Consider the following 18,863-nt stretch of genomic DNA (forward strand, 5'->3'; position numbering starts at 1 on the left):
ATATTAAACTTGGCCTATGGCAAAACATTTGCTGCCTCAAACCTTGGTAACAACCAAGACTGAGTTCAGGTAAAGTCAAGTATGCCTGAAACCTTAGTTTTGTGAAAGTGAGTAAGAATGATGAGGAAGAGGGAAAGGTAAAACGCATATTTGGCAACAACAAAAAACATTCTGTCAAAGAGCTTTCCTTAGCTGAGATGAAATATGAGTTCCAAATAAGAGATCAATATATCCAGATATGATGAAACACATAGATCAATTACATAAGGCTAAGGAAAATTACAGTAATACAGAGATTCATTGAATAGGGGCACAGCTTTTCAAAAATTTGGTCTGCTTCTTCGCTATCATCGTCTTCAAGGTTTTCGGTATCAACTGTTTCACTTCCTCTCAAGTTCAGGTACATTTTAAGTCATGATTTTCGCAAGAACACCGCAGCGTCGAACGCTCGCTCAAGCAATTACAGTGAAACACTGAGAGAAGGGAAGGCGGTACCCATGATCTATATGAATGCACAGGTCTTAATTCGCCTTTCCGTAAAATTAAGGAAAACTCCAAAGGATCCAGTCAACACTCACTATTTTTCACGCTTGTACTTGGAAGTACGCTCGAAGCGAATGATACTTGCAAACATCACTAGTGTGTAGAATTTTTTGGGCCTGCACACACTTCCCAAACCTCCAACTCCTACTCGAACCTCCAATTTTTGCGAGGAATTTCTCGCAGCAGAACTTGTCAAGACTTATTTCATTTTCTGCAGCCTTAAGTAATATAAGCATGGCCTCCTCTCCAGCTTTTCTAATGTCGTCTTTTGTAGTAGCTGAATCTGGAATAGTCCGGCGATATCCTGGAAGTTTTTCTTCTTTTTTGCGTTGCTCAGTGGTGTTCATTTTTTTTATGCCATTAATTCGCGAAATCAAATCACATCCAAGAAAGGCAAGGAGGAAAAGACTTTGGTCACAAAGGGTGTCACCAAGTTTTAGTTTAGCAGCCAATGTATCCCACAGACTACCTCCATTTTTCCGTGACTCGGAATGGAAAAATATCGGTTTACAATATCGTTTCATGTGGTATAGTAAAAGGACTAGTAAGTTCGTATCTTCTCCTATTAAGACTGTAGGTTGGCGTACTGCCGACTCGATCACAGTCATCACAATTCACAAGGCGCATCGGCTGGTGACTGGTACACTTTATAGCCTGCATCATTAAGGTTGCCGGACAATATGCTGATAATTGTCTGCTTGTTTTCTGCGTTGCTAACGAAATTACCTTTTCGTTTTTTTCACTAAACAAGGCATCAGCAGCTCAATGATGATCTTAGGAAACCCTTAGACTTATTCCTCCTCTCAGTGGTTACGTCTTTGATTGAAGATCCAGATAAATACCCACCAAACGCTATGAAAGCTCATCCATATCCTCGTTTCACATAGTCAACTTATTTGGTGCAGGCATCCGAGTACTGTATTTCTCCGAACGCGAAAGATGTAGAAGGGCCCTGCAATCTCATACAAAATAAAGTTCATCCAAGCTCTTAAGTAAGCAATCTGTCTTTGGTTCAGGCCTTCAATTTCGTGCCAGATCGTATTGGCAAGCACTGGTTTGTCCACCGACCAAAGACAACCATACGGCTCAAATATCGAAGGTGGTGGGAATCAGAGTTCGTATTTGAAAAAGTCTGGAATTCTTCATCTGAACTCTTTGCAACAGTGAACAGCCTTTGAAACATCAAAGCAGGGTCAACAGTTCTGCTGCCGACTTCAGGTTACTTTGCACTCTCATAGTAATAGCAGTTGCTTTCTTCTTGAAAGCGTAAATGTTTGTGTCTTTTCCAGTCGTATCATTCAGGATTTCCCAACCTATTGGTATAGCCTCGTCTACGTCAACCTGCTCACGCGGAATCTCGGCAATTACTATATTCCTGAGAAATGGCTCCTCTGTGAAAGGTGAAGAATCCAGGAGAAACTGGACAACCTTTAGAACATCTTTAAAGTCACGTTTGCTTAACTCATTTTGCCTGGGACTTAACCCGGATGCATGCTTATTTGTTTGTTTTTTGTTTTTATTTTCCAGGGGGTGATCGTTCCGACCAATTGGTCCTAGAACATCGTAAAAAAGGCTCATTCGAACGGAAATTAAAAATTCTAGCACTCTTTCTAAGTAACCAAAAGATTGGAGGGCAGCTAATCCCCCTCCCCCGCCCCCCTTTTCCCCAAATCATCCGATCAAAATTTACAGATAGCAATTTTGTTAATCATAAATGAAAGACCAAATTACTCTTCCGTTGGATATAGCATGACCAGCCCACCTCCCCCCACCCCAGGGAAAAGATCTTTGGTTTATAAAATTAATAGTAAATACAATAAAAATTAATAATATATAATTTATAAAACGCATAGTATTTGTTGATAACTTCGAAGACCACACTGCCTTTCCATGACGAAAGTAAAACAGTTCAAAATAGGGATGATACCTTTTTGTTGACAGTGAAATATAAAATTATTTAACTGGATATTTCGAACACATATACAGTGTTCATCATGGTTTTACTGCTGATGATGAACACTGTATATGTGTTCGAAATATCCAGTTAAATAATTTTATATTTCACTGTCAATAAAAAGGTATCATCCCTATTTTGAACTGTTTTACTATAGTATTTGTTATTGGGAAGTATGCATACAGTTTTGGGCAGGGAGTGGGGACGAATTTTAGGCTGGGGGTTTATCAACGGGAGAATTTTCCATTAGGAGGAAAGTTTCCAGGGGGTGAACTTGTCAAGAGAAATTATACACTGAGGGATTTTGCCAGAATTCTTAGACAAAATTCGTTTTATATGTCTTGCTTTCTCTTTTCCGTATTAATTTTATAAGTGGAGTTGCTAAGGATAATTGTACGGGGTAAATTTTCACCGGGATTGAGCTGTCTAGAGGATATTCCCATGGAAAGGTGGATTCCTCCATGGAGGCGGGGCCATATTTCCTGGCGTTATTTTAAAAACGATCAGAAATTAAATATAAAAATATTTTTATAGCTGAAAGTAAAAAGTAACAGTAAAACTTAAAACAAACAGAAATTATTACGTATATGAAGGGGGTTTTCCCCTCCTCAACAACTCACTCTTTACGCTAAAGTTTGAATTTTGTCCCAGTTTTTTTAGAACGACTCCTGAAACACAAGGGTCGTTTAATTAGAACAATTAAAAGCTTTTTTTTAAAGTGTTAAAAAAATTATTGTAAAGACTGAGGTGTTGAGAAGGGGGCAACCCCCTTCATGTATAATGAAAAGAGAAATCACCAATGCAACAGCACAAACACATAAAAAAGAAGACAGAAGGAGAAAAGGAAGACTGTTTTCCTACATTAGTGATTAATATAGATCAGTACTTGAATGAGGCCTTAACCCTACTCATCCATACAATCACACAGGCCAAACAGCATAGCCATACACAATAAACCATAAAGAATAATCCATGGACAGGCAGTCTGTTCAAACAGAATTGGTTCAGATAGAAGTATAGCTAGTCCTGTAGTAATAACTAAAACATAGAATAATATTTGTTTTTAACGCTTGAAACAATGGTGTTTAGTTATTTGCAGTTCTGGATATTATAATCTTAACAAGTCTTTTTTTTTTACTTATTATGGCAGAAATCCCTGTTATACTAAAATTAAACATAGAATAATAGTAGTTTTCACACTTGGAAGACAATAGCATTTGATTATTTGCATTTCTTAATGTTCAGAGACTTAGGAGCAGCTTTTTTACTCACTATTGCAGGTATTCCAGCAGTGAAAATGATTTGTCGAGGGAGAGGACAAGGATGTATTTGAACCTTACCCTAGATTTTGGTTCCGCCGCCTGGATTTTGACAATTCTATTTTGGGGAATAATCATTCGAAAACGCCTTTTTTCTGAAATTTTCTTTGAAAAATTCAAGAACATGACAAATCCCCCCCCAAAAAGGAATAGAAAAATTGACTCTTCTCCCTATATTTTTGTGAATTGACGCTACTGAGCTAGTCATGTAACAATATTTAGTTACATTAGTATTTATTTAGTTATTATTACTTGATTATATTATTATACTTATTACATTATTGCTTAGTATTTATTTATTTTCATTTCTCCATATTCGAAGACGCAACTAGAGGTTTTTTTTCCTACTTACTATAGCCGGCACACCAAGATCGACCAGAATCCACTCGTTTTGGCTTCTATGTCTGGCACACCATGCTTTACTACCAGGCATGTAGAGCCTTGCCCACTTCGTCGAACAGCCATAACTGTCAGCAGTGTGATGAGTCGAGCTGGCTGCAATTTGCCAGTCTTGGACTGCACCCGTACTTAATCCCAGCAAACCTGGACAACCTACATTAAAAGGAAGTTTTATGAAAATTTTGCAACTTCGATTGCTTTTGTGAACAAATCAAGAAGGATAAACCAGGAAGCTGGAGTTAAATGTTACGTTATAGTTCATTTAAAAACAAAACATAGGCCCCTTTGGATTGGATTTGGCCAGTATTGAAGGTAATGTAAGACCTGACTTTGGCTAAATTTGAATCATGCTTGTAGAAGTGGGCAGCGAGAATTCATCTTATGATACGGATTTAAACACATCTTAGGAGAATTTCGGCTTATTAATGTACTTTTTCTATTTTCAAGTTAAACCCGACTGGAAAAACTCTCTAAAAAATTTAGTCACTGAACCCTAAAGGATTGAGTCTTGGTTAATAAATCTAAGAGAGTGGAGCAAATCATTAAAAAAAACTTATATTACTGTTTTCAGGTTCCCCACGAGGGGTGGGATTCTTCAGATATATCATTGGAATGAAATAGCCAGCCTATCCACTTCTCCGCATAGGCATGACTTCTAGTCCACCTGATTCGAATCTCAAGTAGCCTATTTCTATCATTTTGAAATTCGAGGTATTTAGGCAAGCAGATTAATTGAAAAACCTCTTTAAGGGAATAATTATTACACCGAACTACTAGTTTCTTTTCACTTTATGAAAAAATTGTTGTCACTCCTTAGTTTGTCAAACAATAACCTTCGTGTCGGCCAATGTACATAAGCAATGTTTACATATTGTCGAAGGAGCAATTACTACAAGAAATTACTAAACAGCTTTGTGTTTTCCGCCTACATTAGTTTTTAAAATAACACCTGAAAACTTACCAGTGCATACTGAAACTAAATAGCTAGATTTAAGGTGACAAAATTTTAACTGTTGTATGGTTGCACAGAGACCGTGCCCTAAAAATAGTTCCACTAAACGTCCCAGAAGAGGGTAAGCAAGCCCACAATAAAGTGGAAAAATTCTAAATGAAAACGTAACTATTTGAGTATCTCTTGGAAGATAGCCAATGCAGAAATTTAAATACGGTGGGATAACCAAGAGGAATGTTCATCAGTATATGATCCTCAAGTGATTTAGCGCTTGTTGTGGCATGAGTGGTAGTGATAGAAATGACTTTTGAAAATGCCACCGCCTTTATTTGGAAATTTCTAATTTGAATATCATTCTATTACAATTTGTTTGATACACTACCCTATTTTTAGGGTAGTGTATTAGGGTAGTCGGGAGATAATATTGACCAGAGCTCAAAGTTGTATTTATGTTTGGGAGTTGTGAAGGCAGCAACAAACTAAAAATAGAATGTCACCAGTTAAAATCAGATATGAAAATGAATAGATGCCTACCTTAAAATCACTTAGCCATAAACCGCTCCCAGACAGTGATGTCAATTGAAGGGACAATACCCCCCCCCCCTAGATTTTCCATCTCCCTTAGACTTTGAAAAATATATTTCTTGTGGGTATTTTCAGTGAAAAATTTCTTCCCTTGGTATCTTTATTGAAAATACTGGAAATAGACAAGTTCTCTCCTAGATTCTGAAAAATATATTTTGCCCTCTCTCTCCCTAAGCTTTCCGGAATTGGCGCCACTACTATCAGAACATTTAGATGCTGCTTTTCTCTCCCTTAGATGCTGCTTTTTCTCTTCCTTTAGATGCTGCCCTCTCTCTCCCTAAGCTTTCCGGAATTGGCGCCACTACTATCAGAATATTTAGATGCTGCTTTTGGTCTGACATTAAAATATTTTAAGGTTTGATACTTTCAAATAATTCAAGTTAAAAGTCAATTCCACTATCATAACATAAAGAATGACTCTGTTTATATTTTATACTTCTCCAGTTAACATTTTTAAGCATCACTCTTGTAGCTGACTTCAACCACGAAAATAAACACACAACATTCAAATAACATTCTAAACCTAGAGAGGTGATAATCAAGACCATTAACCAAGGAAAATAATAAAGTAAAAATAGAAGAAAATAATCAAGGAAAATAAGGAAAATAATCAATAATCAGATAACCAAAGAAATAAAGTCTTGTGAATATGTGTCTCAGAAACCAATAAAATTTTGTCTATTTTTTTCTATTTAGAGACCTTAGCTCTAAAATTCTTGATACGCTCTTTAAATACTTTTGCCCACATAGATACTCTCTAAAAACTATATTAAGTGGAATTTTTTTTTTGTATTAAACCCCAAAGAGCTATTTTAGAAGGCGACATGACTTATCCATAGCAACATGCATTTAAAAGCCTTCTTCAAGCTTACAAATATAAGTAAAACATAATAATCCAAGATTATTATAATTCCTGCGTCAAAATTGCAACAGACATGGTATTTTCTTTTTTATTTCTATATTAATATGTTTTGGGTATTCGTTCAATTTTCATTTTGTATTATGAAAGATACTTACAGAGAGCCCCTCGTGCAGCTAAGGCTTTGCATATGTTTACCTCCTTTTTCATAACTATATTTATGCATTTACGATATTTTATTTAAGACAGTTATTGTATATAATATGATCTATAATGATCTATAATAATGCAAAGTTCTCTCAGCTCCTTGCCAAGAACAAAATGGTTCGGCAAAATGAAACATTAAAATATGTATTAGTAAAACGAATCTATAGTTTCTTCCTTTTACGGCTCTTAACACTGGTTTTTTCTACTTTGCCAATTTCTTTGCATTATCTCTTCAATAAATCATAATTTCATTTGTGATCATTTACAATTGCATGTTTCAAAGAACAAGAAGAAGAACTAACCTATAATAAAAATCCATGAGTTCTAACAGTAACAACGACAACGTTTATTTAAATCAAGGAAACAAAAACAATAACTGCCAGAAGTCATGACTTGTTAATGCTACACACCCTTTTGAATTTCATCTTATATTTACATTTATTCTCAGCAAAAAAAGCAAAACATGAAATGCAGAACTTAAGAGATGACCAATAAATAAGTAAACCTAATAATAATTATCATAGTTTCCGCGGTAGCTATCAAAATAAAGAGCAAAAGAAATAGCTGCAAGTAAAGAGCAAACCATGGCCCAGAGTAGCCCAAAGTTTAAAAATTCTTTTTCAAGAAAAACTGATTAATAGGAAAAAAATTCCTAGCAGCTGATTAAGAAATTATTCAGAAACTATCGTTCCGATTAATCTTCATACTGAATGTTATTTTGAAAAAATATTTACAGGAATTTTGATAAAAAGCCGGAAAACCCTTGAAAATGGTATCGGATCGGAACGAAAAGTAAACCACTGGGATCTCAATTGTCTAAAGCCAATACATGATAATTACAGCCCCAATCTTGAAAAATGGCGAAAATCACGTTTTTGCATGGTAGTACTGAGGTGTCATCTTTTTTCTGTTTTTTTTTCCTTCACTGTTAGTGGGCAGGGTTACCACCTGGAGAACGAAAGCGCTATTTTTGCACTATATCATCATGTTTGACACTGTAACACGTGCTATATTGAATGTACCACTTTTTCTCTTATATGACCAAATTGAACATATAAACATGTAAAATGCGATTACATAATGTGTCTCACAACAAAATACACGTAAGAACATTTTTATGCATGACAATAAGCAAAATATATTTAAATAAGGGATATGTGTGCGTGCGTACATTTTCCCGTTCAAAGCTCTGATCGGATCCTTTACATTAAAAAAGAGTAGAAAATTACCTAAGAAATAATCTAAGTACGCATAGACGGACTATGCCTGTGTCACGGCGCAAGCCGCGACACGCACGAATTTTTATTTATTTTTTGATTGTAGCATCGAAAATCGCTGTTTAGCACGCAAATGCGGGAAATTGTAGCACTCTAGGAAATGAATGTGGTGGCAACGCTGTTAGTGGGGTACTGGAACACCATAAAGAGCTGTTTGAGGGCTCATTTAAAAGCTAAACCAAAAACTGATCTTAATATTGGCTTTGATAGAATTGAAATTGTATTTCTCTAAATCACTAAGGAACAAGCTTTTCAAAATTCTACAAAGTTAGGGACAATTACGAGTCACCTTATTTGAACTTCACCTGCCTTTGTAGTATCAAATAATTCGTACTAACGAACTGTAATAAGAAGCGACCCAGCTTAAAAGTAACTGAAACTAAAAAACAGAATTTTGATACCAATAGTTACATCAAAAGAATTGTATTTTAATGCTGATTTTAAATATATAAGTTTCATCAAGTTTAGTCTTACCTATCAAAAGTTACGAGCCTGAGAATATTTGCTTTGTTTCAAAAATAGGGAAAATACTTCCTAAAAGTCAGAGAATTTTAACGAAAATCACACCATCAAATTCAGTGTATCAGAGAGCCCTACTGTAGAAGTTTCAAGCTCCTATCTACAAAAATGTGGAATTTTGTATTTTTTTGTCAGAAGACAGATCATGGATAAGTGTTTATTTGAATTTTTTTCCCACGGGTGATCGTATCGACCCAGCAGTCCTAAAATATCACAATAGGGTTCATTCTAACGGAAATCAAACGTTCTAGTGCCCTTTTAAGTGACCAAAAACTGGAGGGCACCGATGCCACCTCCCACGCTTGTTTTTCTCCAAAGTCACCGGATCAAAATTTTGAGATACCCATTTTTTCAGCATAGTCAAAAAATCTAATAATTACATCTTTGGGGATGACTTTATCCCCTAAAGTCCCCGGGGGAGGGGCTGCAAGTTACAAACTTTGACCATTGTTTACATATAGTAATGGTTATTAGGAGGTATACAGACGTTTTCAGGGGGACTTTTCACTTTTTTTGGGGGGGAGGGAGGTGGGGATGGAGAGAAGGTTACGTGGGAGTATCTTTCCATGGACGAATTTATCATGACGGAAGAGAATTTCCATGAAGGGGGGGGGGGTTACTAGTGTTATTAAAAAAGAGAAAATAAATAAAAAAAGCTTTGTCAACTATAAGTAAGGAGCAGCATTAAAACTGAAAACGAACAGAAATTATTACGTATATAAAGGGGTTCGTCTCTTCCTCAATACCTGACTGTCTACACTAAAGTATCTTTAGTAATGTCAACTATTTATTCTACGGCCTGTGTGGTTCAGGGGTGATTCTTAAGGATTTGGGAAAAAATACAAGCTTTAGTGTAAAGAGCGAGGTATTGAGGAGGGGGTAAACCCCTTCATATACGTAATAAAATATACAAATATAGAAGTTCGTTACGTCAGTTAATTCGTATGTTACGTATATTTATTACTAATAAAAACGTTCGTAAAAAAAAGTTCTAGTCGCCTTTTCAAGTAACAAAAAATTGAAGGGCAACTAGGCCTCCTCCTCCGCCTCTTTTTTCAAAATTGTCCGATCTAAATTACGAGAAATCTATTTAGCAAAAAAAATAATTAATTTGCAAATTTTGTCTTAATTATTCATGCACAGTAAGTCAAAATAAAAAAAAACTGTTTTTTTTCAAGTGAAAGTAAGGAGCGACATTAAAACTTAAAACGAACAGAAATTTTTCTGTATATGAAAGGGGTTGTGCCCTCCTCGACGCCTCTATCTTTACGCCAATGTTTTTATTGTTTTAAAAATTAGAGTTGTGAGAAAGAGTCAAACTTCAGCGTAAAGAGCGGGGTGTCGAGGAGGGGACAGTCCCTTTCATATACGGAATAATTTTGGTTCATTTCGAGTTTTAATGTCGCTCCTTACTTTCAGTTAAATTTTTTTTTTAATTATTAATAAAGATGGTGGGTGCTATAAAGATATTAAAAGTAGAATAGCCATGGCCCACTGTGAGTTTCACAGCTGAAGAATAGGAATGAAAGTCTGTGAACCAAGATTAGACTTAGAAGCTACAGTGATGACAGTGGTAAAAGTAAGGTTTTAAAGCATGGGCACTCAAAAAAAAAAAGAATAAGGATTTGCTAGAGGTTTTCCAGAGAAATTGCTTAAGGACTGTTTTAGGTTCCCGACTGACTGACCGTATTTCAAATAGTAAGGCCTACCTGTTTAATTCTATCCCGTACAATCCCCCTACTTGTAATAATAATTCTAGGCCTACCCGTTTTCTAGGCCCATAATGAGAGAAAGGATGAGATGGCTCAGCAGGACGTTCTCAAATGGGATGGGAAAGCGTCGTGGGCAAACATTTGAAGGAAATGCGAGCTTCATGGGAGGGTGTGAAAACGGAGGCTTTGAATATATTGGGATGGAGGAGGATCGTGCGTAGTTGTGCTGGCCTCAGGCAGCTTGTTGATGAAGTAAGTTGTTAGCAGTAGTAAGTTTACTTGAACCAATATTGCAAATATATGTTGCATAATGTGCGAACCAATAATTTTGGCTCGTTTTAAGTTTCATTTTCGCTCTTTACTTCCACCAGAAGAAATTATTTTATAATTAATTTACATCAAAGAACATAAAATAACCCAACCTCCCCCAAGCTAGCACAAATTAGATAATCTGTGTTTTCTCACCAAAATCGCCGTTCTAAACTGGGGAAACTCTTAGAATTTTGAGTGATTTTTATCATTAACTGGTAAAGAAGTAAACCCTGCATCCCATTATGCAGTCCGAGTGGACCCATTTCCCATTAGCCCGAGACGGCCCATATCCCATCACTTTAACAAAACACATAATCTTATGGGCTACTGGAGACATTGGGTCTGTCGAGCATTTGGTATTACGTAATCATTCCCGATTGATAAGGAAATTTCTGGAAGTATTATTATCTGAGTTTCGTTTGCCAAGTATGTTGTTCAATAACTGAAGTGAGCTTGAAGTGACATGATATCTAATAAACGAAGTTTTGATATGGATTCTAATATACAATTGGAAGAGATCTTTTTGTACTTTAATGGTATCGAGCCGATTATTCATTACTGTTTATTGATAACTGATTATCACTACAATCGGACAGGTATTATTTTTGTAATTTAATCGCGTTAAACACATCTGTTTTCCATTATCAGGGCTTGCTCATGAATTTGGGTCCCCACATTCCCGTCCACGATCCAATGGTGCCTACCAGGGCCCCGAGTCCCCATCCAGGGCTCCATGTCTACCTCTAGGGTTCCAAATCTCCCTCCAAGGCTTCATCTCTCTCTCCAGAGACCCCGAGTCCCCCTCCTTCCCATTTTATTTACTTAGATTTTTTTAACTGAAAATCTTTCAAATGTTTTCCTTTTCTTAGAATCACATTAATTATACTTTTAAGAAAATCACTTGTGATATTTAAAAAAATAAAAATGACGACGATATAACTAATTCAGTCGTAACTTTTCCATCAGAAGAATATTGTCTTTAGTGATTTTTTATATAGGTTTTTTAAGCTTTTTTTCATATCTGAAAATCAAATTAAATATACTATATAAAAATAAGTCACCAGTGGAATGAGTAATTGAATCAATTTGTTCAGTTAAAGCACCAAGAATAATGAAAATGAAATGGAGTTGAAATATATTGTCCGTTTTGATCTGTAAAACCACCAAGAACAGTGAAAATGAAACGGGGTTTGAATTGATTTTATCGGTAAAATTACCAAGAACCCTGAAAATGAAAGTAGATTTTAATCAATTTGATCAGTAAGAGTACCAAGGACCATAATAATAAAATAAGTTTTAATAGTTTGATCTGTACAAGTATCAAGAACAGAGACAATGAAATATGATTTGAATCATTTACATTACTAGAACTGCCAATAGCTGAGACAATGAAATTAATATATAAATCCATTTCATCAGTTAAAGTACTAAGAATAACGAAACTGAATGGGGTTGAAACAGATTGTCGGTTTTGATCAGTAAAAGCACCAAGAACAGTGAAAATCAAACGGTGTTTGAATTGGTTTTATGGGTAAGAGTACCAAGAACTCTGAAAATGAAAGTGGATTTTAATTAATTTTACCAATTTAATCAATTTTGAATCAGATTAATCAGTAAAATATAAAAAACAGAGACAGTGAAATAAGATTTGAATTGGCTTGACCACTAAGAGTACAAACAGCCGAGACAATGAAAAGAGTATATGAATTAATTTGATCAGTTACAGTACCAAGAACAATGAAAAAGAAATGGGGTTAAACAAATCGTCGGTTTTGATCTACAAAAGCACAACGAACATTGAAAATGAAACGGGGTTTGAATTGGATTTATCGGTAAAAGTACCAATAACCCTGAAAAAGAAAAGGGATTTCAATCCATTTGATAAGTAAAAGTGTCAAGAACGAATAATTTAAATCAGGTTGAATCAGTTTATCTGTAAAATTATCAAAAACAGACACAATGAAATACGATTTGAATCGATTTGACCACTAAAAGTTCCGACAGCAGAGTCAATGAAATGAATATTTGAATCAATTTTATCAGTTAAAGTACTAAGAACAATGAAAATGAAATGATTTTGAAATAGATTGATTATTAAAAGAAGCAAGAAGAATGAAAATGAAATGATTTTGCAATAGATTGATTATTAAAAGTAGCAAGAAGAATGAAAATGAAAGAGTGATATGAATCGATTTGTTCAGTAAAAGTACCAAGAGCCATAAAAATGAAAGGGGGTTACAATCTGTTTGATCTTTAAAGGTACCAAAAACAAAACAAGAAAAAATGTAATTTGAATCGATCTGACCACTAAAAATACCAAAAACACAGACAATGAAATGAACCTCAGAATCGATCATTAAAAGAAGCAAGAAGAATTAAAATAAAAGGGTGATTAGAATCGATTTGACCAGTAATCGCACCAAGAACCATGAAAATAAAAGGGAATTTAATCAGTTTAATCTATATAAGCATCAAGAACGGACACAATGAAATGAGATTAGAATCGATTGGACCCCTCCAAGTATAAAAAAATACAATAAAATGATTGTGTTTGACCACTAAAAGTATCAAGAACAGTGAAAAAGAAACAAGATTTGAATTGGTTTTATATATAAAGTGTCAAGAACCATGAAAATGAAATAGAATTTTAATCAATTTGATCTGTAAAAGTACCATGAACCCTGAAAGTGAAAGGGATTATTAATCGATTTGATATGTGGAAGTACCAAGAACAATGAGAACGAAACTGGATCTGAATAGGCCTGACCAGTAAAAGTCTTAAGAACAGAGACAAAGGTACCTAGGTACCTACAGCCAACCGACAACTGTCGTGGGTACCGGCAGCCAGCCTGCCACACTGAAGGTACCTGCAGCCGGCCAAAAGTTATCTGATTTTGAGCTAGGTTCGTTTGGCATTTCAAGTTAGGTTCAAATAGCCTTATTCAAGTTAGGTTCATTTAGGTATCCCGTACAGTTGTAGGTTGGCTGTAGGTACCTAGGCTACAGGTACCTGGGCTATGAAAGGTACTTTTACTGGTCAAATTGATTCAAATACTCGTTTCATTTTCTCGATTGTTGCCACTTTTATTGTTCAAATCAATTCAAAAACTAATTTCATTGTCTCTGTTCTTGAAACTTTTACAGATCAAACTAATTAAAACCCTCTTTTATTTTCTTGATGCATTTACTGGTCAAATCAATTCACTCTTTGATTTTCATTCTTTCTGCAGCCTTTCATTTTCATTCTACTTGCTAATTTTAATGATGACTCTGTTTCAACCCAATTTCACTTTCATTGTTCTTCATACTTTAACTGATGAAATTGATTCAAATATTCCTTTCATTGTCTCTGCTATTGGTACTTTTAGCGGTCAAATCAAATCAAATCTCATAGAAATGTCTGTGTTCTTAATACTTTTACTGGTTGATCCCATTCAAATCCCGTTTCATTTTCATTCTTCTTACTACTTTGAATGATCAATCTGGGCAAAGCCCAAGTAGTTTACATTGGTCATGGTACTTTAACTGATCAAATTGGTGCAAATACACATTTTATTGTCTCTGCTGTCGGTACTTCTAGTGTGTAAATCGATTAAAATCTAATTTAATTGTTTCTGTTCTTGATGCTTTTACTGGTCAAACCGTTTCAAGTCCTGTTTCATTTTTATTGTTTTTGGCACTTTTCCAGATAAAATTGATTAAAATCCTCTTTCATTTTCAAGGCTATGGGCACTTTTCTATATATAACTAATTCAAATTCTGTTTCATTTTTACTATTTGATTAAAACGCCTTTTATTATTAACCGCCTTTTAAATAGATTAAAATGCCTTTTATTTTTATAGTTCTTAGAAATTTTAATAGTCAAATAGATCCAAGTATAAATATCACTGTCTCTGTTGTTGATACTTCTAGTTGGTCAAATCCGTTCAAATACTACTTCAATGTCTCTGTTCCTTATACTTTTACAAATCAAACTGATTAAACCCCCTTTTATTTTCATGGTACCTGATATTTTTACGGGTTAAATCTATTCAAATCACCCTTTCATTTTCATTTTACTTTGCTACTTTTAATGATCGATCTGTTTCAACCCCATTTTATTTTCATTCTTCTTGATACTTTAACTTATCAAACTGATTCAAATACTCATTGTTGGCACTTTTAGTGGTCAAATCTATTCAAATCTCATTTTATTGTCTGTGTTTTCGATAATTTTAAAGATAAACTGATTGAAACCCCCTCTTATTTTGATGTTTCTTGGTACTTTTACTGGTCAAATCGATTCAAACAACCCTTTCATCTTCATTCTTAATTCTACTTTTAATGGTTAATCTGTTTCAGACCCATTTCATTTCCATCGTTCTTGATACATAAACTGATCAAATTGATTCAAATTATTGTCTCAGCTGTTGGTACTTTTAGTGGTAAAATCAATTCATACTTCATTTCATTGTTTCTGTTTTCGATACTTTTCCAAATGAAACTGATTAAAAACTCTTTTAGTAGTAGTGTTCTTGGTACTTTTACTGAACAAATTGATTCATATCAACCTTTCATTTTCATTTACAATCTCATTTCATTGACTCTGTTCTTAATACTTTTACAGGTCAGACTGATTCGAATCCCATTTCATTCTTCTTGTTTTTGATACTTTTACAGATCAAATCGATTAAAACACCTTTTCATTTTCAGGGTTCTTGGTACTTTTACATATAAAACTGATTCAAATCCTTTTACCGATTAAGATCATATCCTATTATGACTCTTTTCGTTTCCACGATTCTTGGTATTTTTACTAGTCAAGTTGATTCAGGTATTCATTTTATTGTCTCTGTTGTTTATACTTTTAGTGGTCAAGTCGACTCAGATCTCATTTCATTGTCACTGTTTCTGATACTTTTACAGTTCGAAAGGATTAAAACTTCGTTCTTGGTACTTTACTGGTCAAATCGATTCCAGTCACCCTTTTATTTTCATTCTTCTTGCTACTTTTAATGATTGATTAAAATACTTTTTTAATTGTCTCGGCTGTTGGTACTTTTAGCGGTCAAACCGATTGAAATTTGATTTCATTGTCTGTGTTCTCGAAACTTTTACAGATCAAACTGATTAAAACTTCTTTTATTTTCATGGTGTTTTACTGATTAAATCAATTAAAACTCCCCTTCATTTTCAGGGTTCTTGGTACTTTTACGGGTAAACCAATTCAAACCCCGTTTCATTTTCGCTGTTCTTGGTGTTTTTACAGATAAAAACTGACAATCTGTTTCAACCCATTTCATTTTCATCGTTCTTGGTACTTTTACTGAAGAAATTTAATATACTCATTTCAATGTCTCGGCTGTTGGTACTTTTAGTGATCAAATCAATTCAAATATCATTTCAAATCGTTTCAAATATCTCTGTGCTTGATACTTTTTAGGATCGAACCGTTAAAAACTTCTTCTAATTTCATGGTTCTTGGTGCTTTTACCGATCAAATTGCTTAACATCCCCCTTTCATTTTCAGAGTTCTTGGTAGTTTTATCCATAAAACTAACTCAAACCCCATTTTATTTTCACTGTTCGTGGTGCTTTTGCAGATCAAAACCGACAATCTGATTCAACTCCATTTCATTTTCATTGTTCTAGGTACTTTAACTGATCAAATTGATTCATATACTAATATCATTGTCTCGGCTGTTGGTACTTCTTGTGTCAGTTCAATTCACATCTCATTTCATTGTCTTCGTTCTTTATACTTTTACAGATCAAACTGATTAAACCTTTTTTCTTTCATGGTTCTAAAAAATTTTTAAGTTAAAAAATAAGAAAAAGCGTCCCAAAAATATTATTTTCTAATAGATAAATAACGACTGAAATATTTATATCATTCTCATTTGATATTCTTTAAAATATCACAAATGATTTTCTTAGAAGTATGTTTTTATGTGATTTTAAGACAAGAAAAAAAATTGAAAGATTTTCAGTTAAAAAAATCTAAGTAAAAAAAGAGGGTGCCAATAGCCCTGGATGGGGAATAGGGGCTCTAGAGGGGGAATAAGGGCCCAAGAGGGTTACTAGGGGCCCTCGAGGAGGCAATGGAGCCCTGGATGGGGAGTTGTGTCCTGGTAGGGAACATTGGATCCTGGATGGGAATGTGGGAACCCAAACTTATCTGCAAGCCCCGTAAAGGAAAACAGATGTGCTCAGGACGATTAAATTACAAAAATTGATACCTGGCCGGTTATAATCATAATTAGTTATCAATAATCAAGTCGATACCATTAAAGTACAAAAAGATCTCTTCCAGTTGTATATTAGATCAATATCAAAACTTCGTTTATTCGACCTCATGTCACTTCAAGCTCACTTCAATTATTGAACAACATACTTGGCAAACAAAACTCAGATAATAATACTTCCAGGAATGTAATTATCAAACGGTAATGATTACGTAATACCAGATGCTCGACAGACCCGATGTCTCCAATAGCTCATTAGGCTATGTGTCGTTAAAGTAATGAGATTTCCACCCGCTCGGACTAATGGGATATGTGCCCGCTTGAACTGCATAATAGGATACTACTCATGTTTAAAAATTGTCTTTCTTTGCTTAAAATAAAATTTCTAGCTACGGCTTTGAATGCTTTAAGCCGAAAAATTCTTTCAGCTGAATTGTTAAGTCAGCTGATATCTAAAGATTGAATAAAAAATTCTTATAGTTTGAATGATCAGCAATTTCCAGAAAAAAAGAGAAGACGAATCTATAAGCCCATTGGAAGTCCAGCGATAAAGTACTTTAATCTTCTCTCTAGCGGTATAATTTCTAATAATGGCAATACTTAATGCAAGCTTAGATTTTGAGCCCTCTTTTCTTTCAAGTAGCCCAAAGAGGAGAGCCAGAGCCATTTGTAATGTTCTGGTATTGCCTGAAGTAAAGAACTATATTCCTGTTATACTTAATTTATTTTATAGACCCCTCCCAAGTCCAATAAATATGGATATATTTGACAATATGACCCCCTCAGTCCCTGGGGCAGAGGCCAGAAATTACACAAATTGCTTATTGTTAATAGTTGTATTTTGTAATAAAAAAAAGTGGCATCCTTGATCATGGGTATGCGACCAGGACAAATAACTACTTGAACGAGACCTTTACCTAACTCCTCTATCCAAACGTGTAGAGCGAAGCAATAGAACCAAACAATCAACCAAAAAAAGGGCCTCTAAATATAGGGCCCAGAAATGGTCCAAAATTATTTTTACGAATCAACTTGAAACTTTTAAGATTCATTGTTTGATTAATGGGACCAAAAATCATCGGCGAAGAAGAAGGGGGTTTGGGCCAGAAAAAGGCCAAAAGTATATGTTGTCTCCAGTCAGTTTGAAACTTACGGCGTAGGTGTCACACCCAACGAGAATATGATGTCAAAGAACATTATGAAGATAAGATCCTTAAAAAAAAGATCGTAGAGTTTTTTTTCCGAGTAGCTAAAAACTCACATCTCCTTGAATCAAGTGGACCCCAATGCATAAGAGAAAAAGAGAAAAACTGATGCCCCACAAGAAAGGGCTACAAACTTCGTCTCCAAAGTGTTTGAAATCTACATTCATAAGCTCCTGGATGCCTCAGTAGTTACAAAACGTATGTTAGGGGCACGAACCCACAAAAATTACATAAGAAAAATAATCTTTTTCGATTGCCATAAAAGTAATATTTGACAATCCACGGGTCAGAAAGAGCCCCGACTTGTAAAAAACGAAATAAAACAATGGCTTGACTGAAAAAGGGGGCCATAAAAAGAAAAACAAACTTCATTTTCTGAACGTTTTAAAACTCAAGACTGCAAGTCCTTGACCAACTGAGCCCTTATTTATGATAATAGTTTGTTTTGAGACAAATAATTTCTGAGACCACACGGGCTAATTATGACAAAACGAAAATGAAAAAACAAAACATGAAAACAAAAAATCACAAAGAAGAGAGAAAGTTCCCCTTTCATCGTTGCTCGAAAATAGTCCTATTTTAGTTTCAGCGTTTGTTTTGAGGTTTGGTTTTTGTATTGTCCTTTACACTTAAAATATTTGCATTTCTTTCTTCGTTTTTTCACTGGCTACTCATCCTAATTTCTCTCTTTATTGTGATTTTTTATTTTGTCATTTTGGGGGCTTGGGCTCCCATCAAAACCGGTGCTAAAAAGCATTTTTTTTTCAAATTGGCTTGAAACTTTTAAAGATCACG

The 18,863-nt window shown here is 34.7% G+C and overlaps 1 protein-coding gene across 3 annotated transcripts in view; it reads right to left on the bottom strand.

The window, feature by feature from the left end:
• LOC136033239 (EGF-like repeat and discoidin I-like domain-containing protein 3) overlaps positions 1-18,863 on the bottom strand; it is a 118,409-nt gene that overhangs the window by 42,687 nt on the left and 56,859 nt on the right. For all 3 annotated transcript variants that reach the window (XM_065713953.1, XM_065713954.1, XM_065713955.1), the window contains exon 4: positions 4,169-4,368. In XM_065713953.1, coding sequence (XP_065570025.1) covers positions 4,169-4,368 — 200 coding nt within the window. The remainder of the gene's footprint in view (positions 1-4,168; positions 4,369-18,863) is intronic.

Source organism: Artemia franciscana, chromosome 11, assembly GCF_032884065.1.
Source record: "Artemia franciscana chromosome 11, ASM3288406v1, whole genome shotgun sequence".
Classification (NCBI taxonomy): Eukaryota; Metazoa; Arthropoda; class Branchiopoda; order Anostraca; family Artemiidae; genus Artemia; species Artemia franciscana.